Genomic DNA, 18362 nt, shown 5'->3' on the forward strand with positions numbered 1-18362 from the left:
GGCCGGGGGGGGGGGGGGGGGGGGGGGGGGGGGGGGGGGGGGGGGGGGGGGGGGGGGGGGGGGGGCGGCGGGCTCAGCCTCCAACCCCCGGGTCCCCACCACCCGCGCCAGGTCCCCGGGTCTGCGCGTAGGCTGGGCCGCGATGCCCGAGGTGAGCACTGACGAGCTGGACGAGCGGCAGGTGCAGCTCTTGGCGGAGATGTGCATACTCATCGACGAGAACGACCGGAGGATCGGGGCGGAGACCAAGAAGAACTGCCATCTGAACGAGAACATCGAGAGAGGTGCTCGCGGGGGCGGCGGGCGGGCCGGGTCCCCGGGCGGCAGCCCCGCTTCCTTCGGACCCCAAAGCGACAGGCAAGTAACTGGCCTCTTAAAACTAAATTCATCGTATTTCTTTTGCTTTCAGGATTATTGCATCGAGCTTTTAGTGTTTTCTTATTCAACACTGAAAATAAGCTCCTGCTGCAGCAGAGATCAGACGCTAAAATTACCTTTCCAGGTTAGTGTGCTTTGTGTAGTGTTTTGTTGGCGATTGTATTTAGTTTGATTTTGTCACGTGGAACTTCTGGTAGCCAAGGCCAAAAAAGAAATCTTGTGAATGACTTAGTTTTATATTCTTCATACAAAAAACTTATACGGCGGTTGCAACCTAATAAGACGTAAGGTTTATCCTAATAAAGGATAAAAACTGCTAGGTATGTGTAGATTCATATATAACTTTCTAAATTTTATCTAATACACGTTATGCTCGCTTTGGTTAAGAAGGTGTTCATAAAAACTTATCTACCCAAGTGTCACAAAATGGTTGCTGATAGCTCATTATAACAGATTTAGAAATCCTCAACAATCATTTTTTCTGTTACTTTTAAAATTTAAAGTTTTCTTAACCTTTCAGACCTGCTTTGAAGAAAAGTTAATGTACATCTATATTAACATGTTCCAGGTTGTTTTACTAATACTTGCTGTAGTCATCCCTTAAATAATCCACGAGAGCTTGAAGAAAACAATGCAATTGGAGTAAGGCGAGCAGCACAGAGGCGTTTAAAGGCTGAATTGGGAATTCCCATGGAAGAGGTAAGCAGCCATGCTAGCTGAAATCTAGAATACATTGAAACAGTTTTTAGTAAAACATTAAATTTAGGTGTAGCTTTCTGCTTTGTAATCTCTTGCTTTTTTAGGCCAAGAAAGCCCATTGGATAAAGGTTAAATTTTGATTTCGTAATACTTGTCGATATTTAACTCAGTACCAAAATGGATTGATCTTTTAACCAGTTTATAGTTGACTGTGTTTTATAATTGATCAGATCAAAGATGAATATTTTCTTGTGAACCTCAGATCTGATTGGGTGAATTGAAATAATCTTTTTTTCCCTGGAATTGTCTCCTTTTAATAATACACGAATAAATAATCTCTCATTTAGTTAAAATGGTAAATTTTTTTCTCTCGTAAGTTAATATGTGAGGCAGAATGGCACACTTCTAGTTAGTAACTGCTTTTCTTTTTTTCTTTAAATCTACTTCTATTTTTGGTCCTATGGGAAAAGTGTCAGACACTTGAAACTATTTAATATTATTTAATACTATTTCCATATATTAATAGGACACTAATGTTTCAAAAGTTGTCATTCTAAAACTAGTTCTGTTGTTCAAGGTATTACTGAAATGTAGTGGGTTGATTTAGATTACTTTATTGATATTTTGGAGGTTTTTGGGTTTTTGTCCTAGGTTCCTCCAGAAGAAATTAATTATCTAACACGAATTCATTACAAGGCTCAATCTGATGGTATCTGGGGAGAACATGAAATTGATTACATTTTGTTTGTGAAGAAGAATGTGACCTTGAATCCAGATCCCAATGAGATTAAAAGCTATTGTTACGTATCAAAGGAAGAACTAGAAGAACTTCTGGAAAAAGCAGCCCACGGTGAAATTAAGATAACTCCGTGGTTTCAAATTATTGCAGAGACTTTTCTCTTTAGGTGGTGGGATAACTTAAATCATTTGAATCAGTTTGTTGACCATGAGAAAATACACAGAATGTAGATGTGGTGATGAATGATTACTAAGTACTAAAGAATTTCTCTACTTAGTAAACTTAAGATGAATTTTTTAAAAACCTGGTTCCCCGTTAGAACTCTCATTGGAAATATTGATACTTTACAACCAGAATTCGTGTGGAAAAGAATTCTTGATTTGTGTCATACAACCCATATATGTTAACTGCAATTTGTAAAAAATATTTATGAGATTATTATAAAAAAGAGCAAATAAACTTAACCTATCTAAACAGATGGTTATGACAAATTTGAATAAGTGAAGTTCTTCATTTTTTTTTATATATTGTGATAAACATTTTCAGAAGACTTGTAGAGCACTTTGCTGTTTGCCAGGTGCTTGATGTATCTTTAAATTTTTATCATAGTCCAGAAGAATGTGCAATGGAAACTATTTGCTTATCTACTTCAAAACAGTTCAAGTTAACTTTTCAGATTGAGATTAATATAGAACAGGTTCAAGGGAATTCAGTGGTATATATCCTGATTTCTGTCATTGTTAATTTTGTTTTAATCATTCTGAAGTATTTTGATACTTAAAGTCAAACATTGTTTTTGGTCATGACATTGGCTAGGTTAATTCATTTAAATAATCATTGCTGATTAGCAAAGCCTGGTTTTCAGAGTTACTGGGAACAGACAGGCTATTTGTAAAATGGAACTTGGGTCAGTTGGGTCATACTCTACAACAGGGTATTCTAACCTTGGCACTGCTGATGTTTGGGTTGGATAATTCTTTTGGGGGCTCATCCTTTGTGTTGTAGGATTTAGCAGCATCCCCAGGTTCTACATAAAAAAATGCTGTTGGCACCCCTCCCCCCATGACAGCCCATGACACCAGATGTCAAATGTCTCCTCAAGAACAGCATCACCCACAGTTGAGAACCACTGTTCTGCTGAGTCAGGCTGTGTTGTAGGGGGAAAATTATCAAAAAGAAAGGCTAACGTTCATATTAAATAATTTGGGTTATGGAATATGTGTGTATTAATATTTAAAGTACACTTTGACTAATGTACTTCTTTAAACTTGCCATAGACTTCTCAGATTTGAAATCTTAAGACAGCTTTATTATCTTTGAATGCTGTGTATTAGTAAGTAATGAAGAAAAAGATAAAAATTTGTTTCTTACAAAGCTAAATGTTTTATAAATTCAATAGAAAAATCCATTTGTTAACCCTGAACAATTAATTTCAGGCAAGACTGTGTAGCTAATAGTAACTTTATTGAAAAATAAAAACAAAACTAAATTACCACATTTTGATACTGTTGTCTAGTTTGTTAAAACTTCAATACAGTAATAGGTCAACCTGCCTATGGTAGCTTAAGTGATAAATGACAGAGTTTCAAAATGCATTTTTATATTGTTTCTAGTTCTTTAGTAGGAACTTTTAGGCTAAGACACATGTAACCAGTTAACTGGGTAGCTACAGTGGCTAGTGGTTGCCATATGGGCCGTGGCGTCTTAGACTGTTAGATGCTGGACAAACCATTGACAACAGGTACAGAGCAGAGGGAGCCATCTATAAAACTTTATTCTCTTTATTGGTATTCCTGGTTTGTTCATTGTTTTTTCTGACTTTGTCCACGTCTTCCTTTAGCTCCTTGAGCATCTTTAAGGCAGTGTCAAGTCTGTCATGTCTTCCTGAGGGACAGTTTCTCAGTTTTTTCCTTTAACAGACCACTTTCCTATTTCTTTATATGTGAGTTTTTAGTTGTTGGGTATCTACCACCCGAGGTCTTCATGTCTCTCACTTCCTTTCCGACTGTGTGTCTTTCCCTGGACACAGACATGCTGACTTTCTAAATTCCCCTAAGTCAGCAGTGCTTTCTTAAGTCCTAATCCTCACATCTCTAGCTCTCCAAAGGGGTAAAAAGGAAAAATGCAAGGGAAAAAGAAACAGGCACTGACCCTTCAAATTCAGCTGATGGGGATCCATCTCTGTCTACACCTCTGCCATCAGAAGCAGCAACTGTCAATCAAAACAAAATCCTAATATTTGGAGAACAAGGCCCTTAGGGCCCAATCTGAATCCCACAAGCACCTCCAGAAACGCAGGTACAGTGACTGCCACAGGGTTTGGGGTGAGAGGTCAGGCAGTTGCTAAGCCACAGGGGCTAAAACTGACAAACTGGTTTACCGTGGAGCCTTTCCCTGGAAGAGGTGAGCCTTTAAAGACTCTGGAGTCCCAAATATTCAATAGTTACAGCAGAGATTCTGCCAGAGCCACTATAACCTAGGAGGAGAAGGACTCTGCTGCTTCCTACTCCCTCTCACCTGACACTCAATGGGTTTCTCTTTACATAATCTTTCTCAGCATAAACAAATGAAAATTTTACTTTGGATCCCCAAAATGTAAATGCAACTTTCAAACACACCTTGAATCACACTGCATGACACTGGAAGACCCCCACACAGGTGCACTTAGAAATGCCGCGAGTCAGCAGAGGGGATGCTTGAAACCGCACATAAAGCAGTGGCCACGGCAGTTTTGTGGTCAAGAAGTGACGTTTTAAGCACTTAATATTCTAAAATGTTAATTTCCTACATTTTACTGGGCCTGTACCTCACAATTTAATTTTCAGCAGTGGACACAAGCAGCAGGTGCCCACATTTAACTGCTGTAGTAACTTAGGCAACATTCTGTTCCACTAAAAAGTATTTTGCGCTTTGAAAACAAAAAAGAATTGCCATTTACTTTCTCTTCCCTTTTCATCTGCCCAAACTGACAGTGATTTGTAACTAAAAAACAAAAACAAAACCAACTAAATAAAACTGCTTTCTTTTGGAAGTTTATTTTGGATAAAATAGTTGAAGACAGTACATTGTACAAAAGGACTAGAAGATAACATAACTGGCATCCTGACATCTGTAAGCTTTCACCAGCTAAGGACTCTTCACATGCAGTGAAACCAAAGTTCCCTGTTGCACAAGAGAGTAAGATTTTTCTCCATCAAAAACAATGTTGTCACATAAATATATCCTTTGGTTGCAAGTCTCAAGTAACCAAAACTCCATAAATGAGAAACCACTGCCTGCTCAAAGTATCTGTAATATTATGCAGTGATAAAAAATCCCCCACACCTGGACAGTTATCGGGTAACCACAGCTTTCAGCAAAGCAACAAGTGTTGAGTTATTCCATTGTCACGTTCAGTTTACAGATCACGACTCCCAATTCTGTGAAACCAAACCAGGAAGAAGTCGAGCCAAAGTGCTTCAGCTGCGATACACACTATCTCCTGTCCTTTTTACCAGCTTTCCTCTTTCCCGAGAGCAGGTGCTTGGGTTTCATGTCAAACACATGTCTGTCTGCCTCCCCTTTCCTCCCCAAGCGATTCATCTTCTTCTGAGCATTCTTCATCATGGTCTTGGCTTTCTTCACCATCTATAAAGGAGAAGAAAAACACATCAGCTGTGGAAAACCTAATTTCCAAGCAAATTTCCATTACCTGTTAACACAGTCTGAACGGTCCGGGTCTGTGCTGTGAAGAGAAACCCTGGTGAGTCTCACTCACACCATGTTCCCGTGGATCCACCACAGTACCTGCAGGAGCTCAACCAGTATCTGCAAGATGGAAACTACCCAGACAAGTCTCGTACCTACAGGGACCAGATACGCTCAGACCTGGACTTCCTCTCAGACACACGGGGACACTGAGATTCCGGCCCATGAAACTACTCCCATCTGACTGACAAGTGTCAATGCTGGTGTTAAATCCAGACTACCAGATGGAGGCGGCGTGGTGGAATGGAAAACTCGGGCTCCCAAAAGGGAGGCTGCTTGTAAGTTTATACACAAACTTTCTCATCTGAATTTTCAAAATGCTAAAACTAATCATTTTTGTGTTTATTTAAAAAAAAGAAGTTTCAGCAAAAGAGACAGTATATATCCAAAGTGTCTTTCCCAAAAGACTCCCAAACAGCTCTCTATGGGCTGGCTCCCCACATGGGCCTGTGGTGGGTGAAGGCCCCATGTCCAGGTTCTGAGCAGGACCTCTTCCTAGCACAGCCCTGAGCGGCTAGGACAGAGGCTCAGGCCGTGGTGCTATTACCACACCCTGCTCTGTCCACCCCAACAAGGAACACATGCACTGAGGGCAAAGGTCCAGGGACACCCGGCTGTGCCAGGCCCAAGCCCACCTCTTGGGGTACAGCACACAGCCAACACCCACTCCCCCATCCCCACCCTGCAGTTCTTGCAGATTCAAGTGTGTGCCCTGAGCCCTCATGCGATCAACAACAGAAGCTACCATTTTATTAATTTCCCCTTACAAGGACTAACCTTGACGTCCCGGAGACCAGAGACATCACGTGGGGTCCGAGAGCAACTGCGAATCCGGGCCACAGACGTGGGTGGGACAGAGTCTTCCCGCTTCCTTTTCCTTGTGACGCTCCGAGCCCTTCTGGCCTGGACCACATAATGGGCCTGAAACACACAGAAAACAAACTTCAGTGCCTCAGGGTCCCAGCCTTAGTGACAAACATGAAATTATTACAACGAGGGGAGAAGGCACATGGACGGGTTTTTAGAACCACCATCAAATTTAAGTTAAATACACTTAAAATACACATAGTTAATTTCACATTAATTATTGGTCAAACACTTTTTTTTTTTTTTTTGATTGCATTGGGTCTTTGTTGCTGCACACGGGCTTTCTTTAGTTGCCGTGAGCGGGGGCTACTCTTCGTTGTGGTGCACGGGCTTTTCATTACGGTGGCTTCTCTTGTTGCGGAGCATGGGCTCTGGGCACGTGGGCTTCAGTAGTTGTGGCACGCAGGGTCAGTAGTTATGGCATGCGGGCTCTAGAGCACAGGCTCAGTAGTTGCGGCGCACGGGCTTAGTTGCTCTGCAGCATGTGGGATCTTCCCGGACCAGGGCTCGAACCTGTGTCCCCTGCATTGGCAGGTGGATTCTTAACCACTGCGCCACCAGGGAAGTCCCAAATACTTTTTCACTTCCACAGCTGCTTTAAGTTACAGAGCTGATTTTAACTCCATTTAAAAAACTTTACTTAGAGCTGCCTGTTCAGCCACATTAGCAGCACAGTTTATATAAAGAGCTGTCTCTCCTTCACGCCCCCCTTCCAGGATCATCCGCCTGAACACAGTGACAGCCACCTGAAAGCTCAGGCTTGTGGGTGCTGAGATCCAGCTCTGCAAGCCAGCAGCTTGGCACCCGGCCCGTGGCACCCCCTCATGTTACTGTTTTGAAATAAGAAGACACAATGATGAGAGAAGCAGGCACCCTAGAGCCCAGCACCTGATAAACAATCCAAAGTCAGAAGCCACATGTGAACATGAAAATAACACCCCATGTGAGCAGGATACGCTCATGCACTGCTGATCAAAATCTGAATTAGTCTAACACAATGTCATCCTTTGTTTCGGTAATTCCACTTCTTGGAATCTGTTTTGAGAAAACAATCCAGAACATGAAGACATTCTTTCACACAAAGATGTGCATTATCCAGAGTAATTCATCAAGCAAGAAAAACTGGGATCCTGAAAAAGGTATCTGAAATGCCTTCTAACCTCTGGGCTCCGAGGAACAGCTTTGAGCTATTTACAGCCTATGTAACTCTCACGCCAAGAAACTCCAGACCACCTCACGTTTACCTGGTGTCTAAACTGAAGCTCTATGTGAAGACATCAGTCACCAAAATCAGAGTTGCAGCTCAAGTACTAAAAACTGCACAAAACAACATAATTCTCAGCACAAACCCCGGAAGTGCTAACTCCTCTGTAACCCGCTCCTGCCCTGGTTCCCAGGACAGCGCCGCCCCACCCATGGCTCTGAGGTCGGCTGCACTCACGTTGTCTTTGTTGTCCATGTCAACACCAAGACTGCGCATCTCATCCTCCAAAACCTTCCGCTGAACCTGAAGACGGAAACGGACATTGTTTTAAGCAAAATTAGTTTGATAAAATGTTTAAAAAAATTTTCAAGGGAAACCGTACCTTTTACAATGATCCATGATACACTTATTTTAGAAATTCTTTTACTTGGGCTCATGTGTATGTTTTTGTACAACTCATTAAATAACATGAAAATTAACATTTCCTGGGCGATTTTTCTGAGCGGGACGACATACATGTTGCCCCTGGATTCCGCTCAGCTCCCCAGGGATTCCCACATGCAGACCCCAGAGGCCAGCATCTCCACCCAAGCACACGGAGCCCCACGATGCGGGGATACAGCGATGGCCACATCTGTCAAGAGACAGTCATTTGCCACCACACAGAAACAGTATTTCGAACACATGAATATCCTCCATGGAGAGGTGCCCAGCATCCGACATTTTCCCTCCTGTCCCATCTCACTCTAACTGCCCTGCACACAATCCTCTTTCCCCTCCTGTCCCCTCTCACTCTAACTGCCCTGGACACAATCATCTTTCCCTGGGGAGCTGTGCCTCTGGACAAGAGCACGGAGCAGGAGGAAGATGCTAAGAAGACGGACCTGAGAACTGGAAGGACCCTGACACCATTTGATCCACCTGTGCCTCAGTGTGAACTTCCCCGTCCTAACCAGTCACAGGGCCCAGTTAAATCACCTTTGGCCCTAAGTTAGATTGGGTTAGCTTTTCTGTAAATTGTAAAAGATGACTCCTAAAAAAGAATTAAAGAATAAGAATGTGTTAATTGACGACTTTACCTCTACAAATTTATGCATAACTCACAATCTTCATTTGTACAGCTACAAAGGGGTTGAATCCAACAGTGAAAGTCACCAAGAAGGGGTATAATACTCAGAATATGAAAGATCAACACTCACTCAACCTCAAAAGTCAACTTATACCAACAAAACAAAGTGAAGCACGTTTAGCATGGACCATACAAGACTCCAATACACAAAGAAATAGGTGACGCTCGGACACGACACGACACTTGCCTTCTTGGCTGTCCGAGGCATCCTGGGTCCCTGTGTGTCCTTCTCTCTGGACTGCAGAATCTTCAACTTCTTTTTTTCCCTAATCTGTTTTGCCAGCTGTTGGATTTCTGCCATTTCTTCATCTTCAGTTTCAGATTCACTGTCATACACTCCAGCAGCTGTTCTTAGCTCTTCTTCTTTTTCTAACTCTTCCAATTTCTTTTTAAAAAGTCATAATTAAACAAAGCCAACAATGAAAAACTCATAAACAAGTGTAACAATCTTTATAGAAACCAGGTTTCCCCTAAGCCTTTCGGGGTATGATGAACACCCGGGTCCAGACTCATGTGGGCCTCGCCCTCTGTGCCAGGGCTCACCTCCCCACAAACAGGCTCCGTGCAGAGATGAGCACAAAGACCAAGCCGACAGCCACAGACTATTCTGTGCCACTTCTTTTCCTTCTTTAGAAACAACCACTCCCAACTCTGAGGTTAAGATGTGTAAAATGTTCCCCTCGCTCCCAGCAGGTACATGAAAGACCCTCCATTCTTGAACTGAGAACATCAATCTGAACTGGCCTTGGACGACAGCCCGTGTATCCACCCCAAAGCCGTCCCAAACACAACCTCGTTGGCCATACAGTTAATAAAATTTTTAAATACCTATAACAAATAAAACTTGACAGCAACTCGAGTCAGAGGTACCCCCATCAGTACTAGCGTGAAAAGGCATAGGGAGGGAGGTTGGACGGGAAGGCCAAGTCAGGCCATCTGAGCCCAGACTACAGAAACGGGATGCCACAGAGTAAGAGACAAAGCAAGAGGCACAACTGAAGAGATTAAGACATGAAATATAAATTAAGGATGCCATTTGAGAACTGAGGAGTGAATAACAAGGGAAACAAGGAACATATGTTGCAAATATTTATAAACTATTTTTTTAAAAGCTTGGCTGGCAGTTCCTCAAAAAGTGAAACATAATATTACCTTATGACCCAGCAACTCTACTCCTAGGAATCTGCCCAAAAGTGTTGAAAACAGGCACTCAATACTTATCCATCAATGTTCATAGTAGCACAATACCCAAACGGTGGAAACAACCCTATGTCCATCAACGGATGAATGGATAAACAAAATGTGCTACACATATACAACAGAATATCACTAAGCAATAAAAAGGAATGAAAGCTCTGACACACGCTACAACATGGGCGAACCTTGAAAATATTATGCTAAGTGGAATAAGATCAACATAGTGTAAGACTCCATTTATATAAAATATATAAAATAGGCAAATCTAGAGAGACAGAAAAGAGATTTGTGGTTGCCTGAAGCTAGGGGGAGGGGAGACTAGGAAGTGATTACTTATCGAGTACTGGGAGTTACTTTGGGGATGATGAAAAAGGTTCTGCAACTACACAGAGGTGGTGATTGCACAACACCATGAAGGTACTAGATGCTACTTAACTGTACACTTTAACACATTAAAAAAAAAAAAAAACTTGACTCAGGAGAGAAAGGATAGCAACTAAAGGAGAACACAGGGTCTAAGAAGTTTTTGTTTTCTGTGGACACTCATATGTTAAGAAACAGCTAACAAGGAGAGGACTGAAACAGGAGGCAGCTGCATGTGCCGGGGCAGAACCTGGGGAAGACAAGGGGTCAGGCGGGGAGCGAGCAGCAACTGCAGCCAGAGGGGCCCGCGTGGGGTGGCGACAAGGGCGTCCACGCCCCGGGGACTCCCTTGTGAAGTGAGGCCGCCCCTGAGACCAGCACAAGGAGCTCGGGCGGGTGGTCTAGGAGGAAGGGGAGAGCCTGCACCAGCACCCGATGCAGGGACATGGTACTGCGTGTGCAGGGCCCCAGGAGGCAGGGCCCCCGGGGTCTTGGTGGGCGTAGAAGGAACGAGGGCCATGGACAGAGGTGAGTGGAAAGTTATGTGCATGTCTTTCGGTGGTCATGTTAAAGAGGAATAAAAGTCACATGATTTAACTAGCGACACAAACCTGCATGATGTCAGGATCAATATAGTCGGCTATGTTATGGCCTTCCCAGATCTCAGGTATCTTATCATGTTTCTCAGATGAATTCATTATATCCCAGTACTCTAAAGGTCAAAGAACAAGAAGTTTATAGTTGTTTTTAACATCAACTACTGTGTGCCCCAAACGAGCCACCACTTACGCAAATCCTACACCTGTGAAGACAACGGAGAACTTGTGTTCAACACTAGGTAAGCAAGGTAACGTGCTCGACCAAAGGATTGCTCCAAGCACATCCTAAGACCCATCAGTACCTCAGGACCAAGTGTCCAAAGGCATGAACAACAGATTATCAACAATATCAGCCTGGTCCAACACTTATACGCTAGGAAAGCTACAGAAATGATCACTCACAGAAAACTACCTGGAAGGAAGAAATCTCAGAGTCCTGGCAGTATGCAACCTCTCGCCTTCAAGGAATTAAATTAACAAAATGCTGGAAGACTTGCACCCATTAATGCACTTTCACATTTTTCACACAACTGGCATCTGAAAACAACTATCACATTTGAGCCCTTACTTTGAAGATCCAGAATATAATCATCTCCCATTTCCAGCTCAATGTCCCGTTCCTGCAATGAAAACACAGTTTTCATCAGCGCTATTTGACCTTCAGATCCAGAACTGCTGGGCCCCCTCCCTTCCCTGTGGAATCATCCCTTCTCCAACCGAAGAGCCAATCCTTTCAGCACCTGAGGCTCAGCGCCCATTTCTGGTGGGAAAGCTGTTTCTGCCACTGGCAGACCTGGCACCTCCACCCAGGAGGGTGTCCAGGCCCCAGGGGGTTTATGCTCCAAAGCCCTGCCCCGCACACGCTCTCCAGCGCAAGCCCGTGGGCGCTCCCGTCACCTACCCGCCTCCTCTTCGGCTCCCCCAGCTCCATTCTCTTTCTGCGTGCCACGACTCCTTCAGGGATGAATGGGGGCCGCTCCTGAGAAGACATGAGTGGAAATACCTACATGAAATGCCTTGCTCAATCAAAACACAAAGATGAAAAACTACAAGCAAATTCTCCATCTGCAAGGGAAACAAAACCACACCCAGACCAACTAAAAACCAAGATAATCTGGGGGAGAGGGGAAGGTGCAAGGCCAGTCTGGGCAAGGAATCTGGGAAGGCTCCGAAAGCCGATTCTAAAGTTTATTTAGAAAAAACAATCAGTAAGAGAATCAAGAAAAATTATGGATGAAGAAAGCAGTACAGGAGAAATAAAGCAGATCAATGAACAGAAGAAATTCAGACATAAGCCCAAGCACAGAAGGAAATACGATGGGAAGACACATCATCCAGCCATCAGTCCTGAGATAAACGATGAGCTGGGTGAAGACCACCACCTGCTTCCCATGAACAAGATAAAATCACAACTAAATGAAGACTTCTATTAAAAAAAAAGGTAAAATTTTAAAAATTGAACCATCAGAATACAGAAGAAAAAATACCTTTGACAAAAAGAAAACCAATCTACAGAACATACAAGAGCTTGACTTCCTTAATATAAAAATTACAAATCAGTAAGAGATAACCTAAAGAAGTGAAAAAGCAAATACGTATTTCAATAACAAGATACATATCCTGTTCCACATGATGTTCACTAACTGAAACAATCATGTTGAATAATCACTGAGTGTGACTGCCTGAAACTACAGTGTAGAAACATCACTTCTTATAATGTAATTTCCACTTTATTTTGGGGAAAAAAAGTGTGGTAATGCAAAAAACTGAAAACTGGTGTAACTTTTTGAGAACAAATATGATAAAAATCATTAACAACGTCACTGACAGTGACCTTTAGCTGTATTGTTAATGCCTAGACTAGCTGCCAAAAATTAGTGAATGAATAAATACATAAGAAACATTAAAATAAATAAATAAAAAGTGGGAATTCCCAGGTGGCCTAGTGGTTAGGATTCTGGGCTTTCACTGACATGGTCCTTTCAATCGCCGGTCGGGGAACTGACATCCCGCAAGCTGTGCAGCACAGCAAAAAAAAAAAAAAGAAAAAAGAGACACATCACAACAATGGAAGCATCTTTAGTCCGTCACACTGATGCAACAGGAAGCGTGCATTCCCAAACCTTCAGGAGTATAAACCTGCAAGGCATTGTTGGAGGACAATGACATTTTCGATGCCATGCCTTAAAATTCAGCCTACAGATATATTTGCAATTAAAAACAGAGACTTATGTATGAAAACGTACCCTTGAGCACTAGTTTTTAATAGCAAGAAAATGAAAAACTTGCAAGAAAATATATTCCCGTGTTTAAAGTATTTTAAAAGAAGCTTATATGCCAAAATGTTTCTGCACAAATAGACAAGCCGGGAGTTACAGTAATAGCCTCTGGTGGGGGAGCAGCTTTAACCTGGCTCTTCATACTCTTCCTCTCACCGCTTCGATTCTTCCTGACATACACGGCATAACTTTCATTCTGAGAAAGATGCGAGAACACCCGGGAAATCCACTACCAGGGAGGCAGGCGCGAGGGTCCCCACCAGCCATTGCAACCCCCTGCCTCAAGGGCCTCCACAGGTGGCTTTACCTTGTCATCTCTTCTGCTGGGAACAGCCAAATGCAGTCTGTTCAGCACCTCGTTCACTTTATTTCCTTTCATTTTGGTTTCAACTCGATGAGCCAAAAGCCTGTCACAAGCCTAAGGTGAGAAAACGTGGCACCAGGTCACAGGGCACCCGGCACAGCCTCATGTTGCCTTCTGGAAGGAATCAGGAACCAGAGCCCCCATAACCAGTGGACGGTCCCCAGGTTTGGAACCTGCTACGCTTTTCCCTCGGAGGTAGCATCTGATGGCTGAATGCTGGGACCCCCAAGGTCCAAGTAACTGCCCTGGGGCAGACCTCACGCTCCGGGACGGGGGAGGTTGGGCCGGGTGCAGAGGGGACCTCTCTCTTCCTTCCCGGGTCAGGGTCAGGCCCAGCCCAAGGAAGAACCCTGAGGCAGCAGGACTAAGTGAAAATGACCTGTGCTGGGAGTGTGAGCATCTCTTCACATGTTCACTGGGCGGGTGGGGGCCCCGGGATTCATCTCTCAGGCGGAGCTCCTAGCGCTCAGGGTTGTTAACAATCAGAGAGAAACATTCCTGTCAAGGAAAGGGATCAACACTGCTTGTGAGGAAGCACTGACCTCTGTCTTCACTTTAATAACCCCTTCCTCCGTCAGGGTGCTGGTCTCCACCACGGAAAACCCTTCAGCCTGCAGATCTAGAAATATTTTCTGGGAATACAAAGGACAAATGAGAGCTGCATTTATCCCCAGTTCCCCATGAACAAATCTTACTTCTCAAATGGGTGCTATAAATGCTAATTATAATTAACACATCTGCGGTTTTTTAATTCTTTTGAAGGACATCTCCCCAAAACAGTTATTTATTTTTCCCTAAATTCAGCTGTGATTAAGAAAATACAGGGGCTTCCCTGGTGGCACAGTGGTTAAGAATCTGCCTGCCAATGCAGGGGACACGAGTTCGAGCCCTGGTCCGGGAAGATCCCACATGCCGCAGAGCAACTAAGCCCGTGGGTCACAACTACTGAATCTGTGCTCTAGAGCCCACGAGCCACAACTATGGATCCTGTGTGCCACAACTACTGAGCCCATGCTCCTCAACAAGAGAAGCCACCGCAATGGAAGCCTGTGCACTGCAATGAAGAGAAGCCCCGACTCACTGCAACTAGAGAAAGCCCGTGCGCAGCAATGAAGACCCAACACAGCCAAAAATAAATTAATTTTTTTTAAAAAAAGAAAAGAAAATATACATTACGGGGAGGATCAAATCAGACTACAGCAAGCAAACCAGAGGCTCTCTGGAACATTCTGTGACACCTACCCTTCTGAAGAGAATCTTGAGAAAATTAAGATACAGATTTTCATAGAGAATATTCTCAATGCTGTTTTTTATAAAATACCTGGCTTCCACAGCCTAAGATAATTCCTTAGAAGACGATACAGCAACGTGTACAAATCCAGCTACGAATGAACCACCAAGACCCCAGGACAAAGGACTTCATTTGCGCCTCCACCAACGCCACAAGACACCTTGCTGCCGGCCTGACCATGCGACAACGCTCAGACACAGGTGGCCAATTGACAGTCAAGCTTCTCAGGAATGAGTTCTGCTCCCCCCGCTCCCTGGAAAGACCAGTCATACCACCTACCAGCGTGACCCGCATAAGACACCGCACCTGCCGCTATGTGCCTCGTGCGAGATGGGGCAAAACCTGCAATGCAGCTCCAGAGACATCAGAGTCACCGACCGACTCAGGGCAGGCCCCACGCGGCGCTGATCAGCATTCACAGCATCCGCAACCCTGCTTCCCAACCCAGCGATGCAACTGTTCCCACCACTGAAACTCCATCACAGCTGGCAGTGGGGGCAGGACTTGGGCGCATCTAACCCCAAGGGCTGAGCTTCTGGCACAACGATCACTCCTGACCTGCCCTCCCCTCCACACTCCAGCGCTCTTAGCCTGAAAAACTGAGATCACCCAATAAGTATCTGATCCTTTCAAAAAAAGAGAATTCTGTGACATCAGCGTTTACATCATCAGTAACGTAGAGTACACGGCAGTGCCCAGAGACACCAGAATGGCTGTTTAAACACACCATGTTCTCACCAAGGATTAAGTGTTCAAACAGCACCAGAGAGAGCCAGAGACAAGAGCACAGCCCCCCCTAGAGACCCTCTGCTCAAGCCAGACAAGGGCAGCGCCTCTCACACCAAACAGGGCCTTGCAAACCGGGCTGCTGGGCCTCCCAGAGTCTGACTGCGGAGGCCCGGGGTGTGCCCTGACTTACGACGCATTACCACTGAAAAGCAACGCCAACACTGCTGGTGGGGCCACGAGACAGAACCACTGGACCAGCGCAGAGCTACGTGAAGCATTTGTCCTGAGAGATGCCTCCTGGGGACGGATACAGGGTCAAACAGCTTGAAAACCTAGGGCTAACGAAGTTACCTGCCCCCTGGAAAATTACAGCAGACACGACAGGGTCACGGTTCTGAAAGGTCTGCAGACACTCCTTTTTCCTCACTCACTCAGTCCCCAACATCTCCCCACAGAATCTGTGCAGCAGGTATTCCAGTAACACCCGAGAAACGCCTCCCACTAGACACTTCGCTGCAGGCGCTGCTCCAGAGCAGTCAGCAGCCCAGGCCCAAGGAGCTGAGGCAAACCTTGAGGTGCTTTGCTCGTTTTAAGGCCCCAACGAGAGAGGCAGCCCCTTCCGAACGAGCAGTCTCCTGAAGGCTGCTGTACTGACCACATGCACGGCCAGCCCCACAGCCTCTGAGAGAGTAGGAACCAGGAAACCTCATGGTCCGTTTGCCATTAATGGGCTTTCATAAGGTCACTTCAACTCAATCAGTGAGGATATTATCTCAGCTGCAAAACAAAAACCAGACTAGCATCGCTAACATTCCTTTTCAACTCTGACTGTGTAAGACGAGATTCAGAATTAGTAGGAAATATTGAAAACATCAAGGTGATTTACCTGATCGTCCTCAGAAAGTTCAGCTATTCTCTTCACATCACATTTGTTTGCTACAATGATAAGAGGCTAGAATAGGAAAGAAAAATAACGGAATTATTACCTTCACGCTGCAGATTACAAACTAAAACATTGGTCCCCACACTCACCTTGTTGACAAAGAGCGGCCTGATGTTCTGGAAGAGCTCCAGCTGCTCCCCGAGTCCGTGCCCACACTGCTCAGACAAATCCATCACGTAGAGAACCGCGGCTCGCAGGTGAGCCAGCGCAGTGATGGCTTGCATCTCAATGGTGTTGCGATCCTCCAGAGGGTGGTCCAGGATCCCCGGAGTATCCACCACCTAAGGTCAGACTCGTTACTCCAGAGCCCACGTCTGCACAAGCTGCTTGCCCAGCACAGGCCGAGGGCGCTCACAAACCCAGACCAACTCTGACGAAACTGGTAAAGAAAATGCAGGGCTCCCAACTGACCACAGTAAACAAACAAGGTAGCAGGAGAAAAGGATAAATTAAGTATGAAAAATGGGGGAGGGGGCTGCAGAGCTCAGTGAAGAACGAACTTGCCAACGACCCTGAGAAGGACCCCTCTTTCCATTAGTGACAACACAGAAATACTGGGATAACTGCTCCCACGTGCTAGGAATGACATCACCTCTCATAACATTAAATTCAACTATGGAAACAGGCTGCGTCATGCTTGTAAATGGTTTCTGATGACCGGCCCATCAGAAGCACCACCATTAGCCAAGCGCAGAAGGATTGCTGGGAGCTGCCACGTCCCCTGAGCTTGGCAGAGCTTGTCCATGGGGATGTTCCCGGTGACCCCCCAGCCTTCCCTGTGACGTGCACGCACTGGGACGTGGGCAGACACTAACTAGTCTGTGGGAATCCCCAGAATCAAACTCCAGGAACAAGGCCATGACTGTCCCAGCTTAGACAGTTCTCACCTGCCAGCGCAGATACTTGTAATCCATGTGTCCAACAAACAGAGACTTGGTGGTAAAGGCGTAAGGCTGGACGTCCACATCTGCTCTCGTCACCTGGAACAAACCACAAGTCCTGTAACGCGTATCCTCTGCAACAGAGTAAACGCGGCACCTACATGTTATCGAGACTAACTGCTGGGGTAGGAAAAAAACAAAAAAAAACCCACGAGATTCAACCTCACATGATTCAACTCTGACAGGAGCCAGCACCTCAGGAGGCGGACGGGCTCCTCTTCCTCAGGACCCAGGCCGCAGAGGCAGAGTATGAATCAGGCATCAGGGGGCAAGGAAGGCCCAGCACCTGCAGGACACCAACCAGCTCCTCCTCTCACCCATCCTGGCCCCAGCGATGCCCAACAGAACTTCCTGTGATGACGGGAACGCTCTACACCTGCACCTCACACCGGCCTGCGAGCCAACGCAGGGTCCCTGAACTCCTGAAATGTGGTCATGAGACTGAGGACTGAATTTTGTTGTTGTTTAATGTTAGTTAATTAAGCAGCCCGTCTTACCCCCAAGGCCTGGCTCACAAGCCCTGGAGAGGTCGACTAAGACACTGCAGAGCTCAGCTGTCACTGTGTCAGTGCCACTTGTGGACAAAACAAAAACCTACAAATCTGCAGAAGTGTTCTTAGTAGCAAAGAGCCACACATGTAACCATTGTTTTTTTGGCACCTGGGCTGTTGCTGGTTGTGAGCTGATACTTTAAACACAGTTTCTACTCCATTCAGGTCCCTGAGCTCAGCTAACATGCTGCGTTAAACAGTTCCTTTAGCTCTGATAATAAACTAAGTAAAGGGCAACCACTTCCCACTATACAAACCAAATAGTTTACATGCAAGTTGATACAGCAACCCGGGTGACATCACCTGAGAAACACCTCTGGCGCCTGGGAAGGCCAGTTCAGC

At 45.1% G+C, this 18362-nt stretch overlaps 2 protein-coding genes across 2 annotated transcripts in view; one reads left to right on the plus strand and one right to left on the minus strand.

The window, feature by feature from the left end:
• The first annotated feature begins 114 nt into the window (after window positions 1-114).
• IDI1 (isopentenyl-diphosphate delta isomerase 1) lies at window positions 115-2310 on the plus strand. Its single transcript, XM_007445658.1, has 4 exons — window positions 115-284; window positions 410-502; window positions 947-1077; window positions 1729-2310. The coding sequence occupies exons 1-4, from the start codon at window positions 143-145 to the stop codon at window positions 2044-2046; spliced, it is 684 nt and encodes a 227-aa protein (XP_007445720.1). The 5' UTR covers window positions 115-142; the 3' UTR covers window positions 2047-2310.
• A 2980-nt stretch (window positions 2311-5290) lies between these two features.
• Window positions 5291-18362, minus strand: part of GTPBP4 (GTP binding protein 4) — an 18078-nt gene continuing 5006 nt past the window's right edge. The window contains exons 6-17 of the mRNA XM_007445659.1: window positions 17416-17508; window positions 16618-16809; window positions 16472-16537; window positions 14108-14197; window positions 13509-13619; window positions 11824-11901; window positions 11491-11542; window positions 10935-11035; window positions 8951-9148; window positions 7872-7937; window positions 6341-6484; window positions 5291-5443 (exon numbers count right to left, since the gene is read on the minus strand). Of these exons, the coding sequence (XP_007445721.1) occupies window positions 5291-5443; window positions 6341-6484; window positions 7872-7937; window positions 8951-9148; window positions 10935-11035; window positions 11491-11542; window positions 11824-11901; window positions 13509-13619; window positions 14108-14197; window positions 16472-16537; window positions 16618-16809; window positions 17416-17508 (1344 nt within the window). The remainder of the gene's footprint in view (window positions 5444-6340; window positions 6485-7871; window positions 7938-8950; window positions 9149-10934; window positions 11036-11490; window positions 11543-11823; window positions 11902-13508; window positions 13620-14107; window positions 14198-16471; window positions 16538-16617; window positions 16810-17415; window positions 17509-18362) is intronic.

This window comes from Lipotes vexillifer, unplaced genomic scaffold, assembly GCF_000442215.2.
Source record: "Lipotes vexillifer unplaced genomic scaffold, Lipotes_vexillifer_v1.1 scaffold646, whole genome shotgun sequence".
Classification (NCBI taxonomy): domain Eukaryota; kingdom Metazoa; phylum Chordata; class Mammalia; order Artiodactyla; family Lipotidae; genus Lipotes; species Lipotes vexillifer.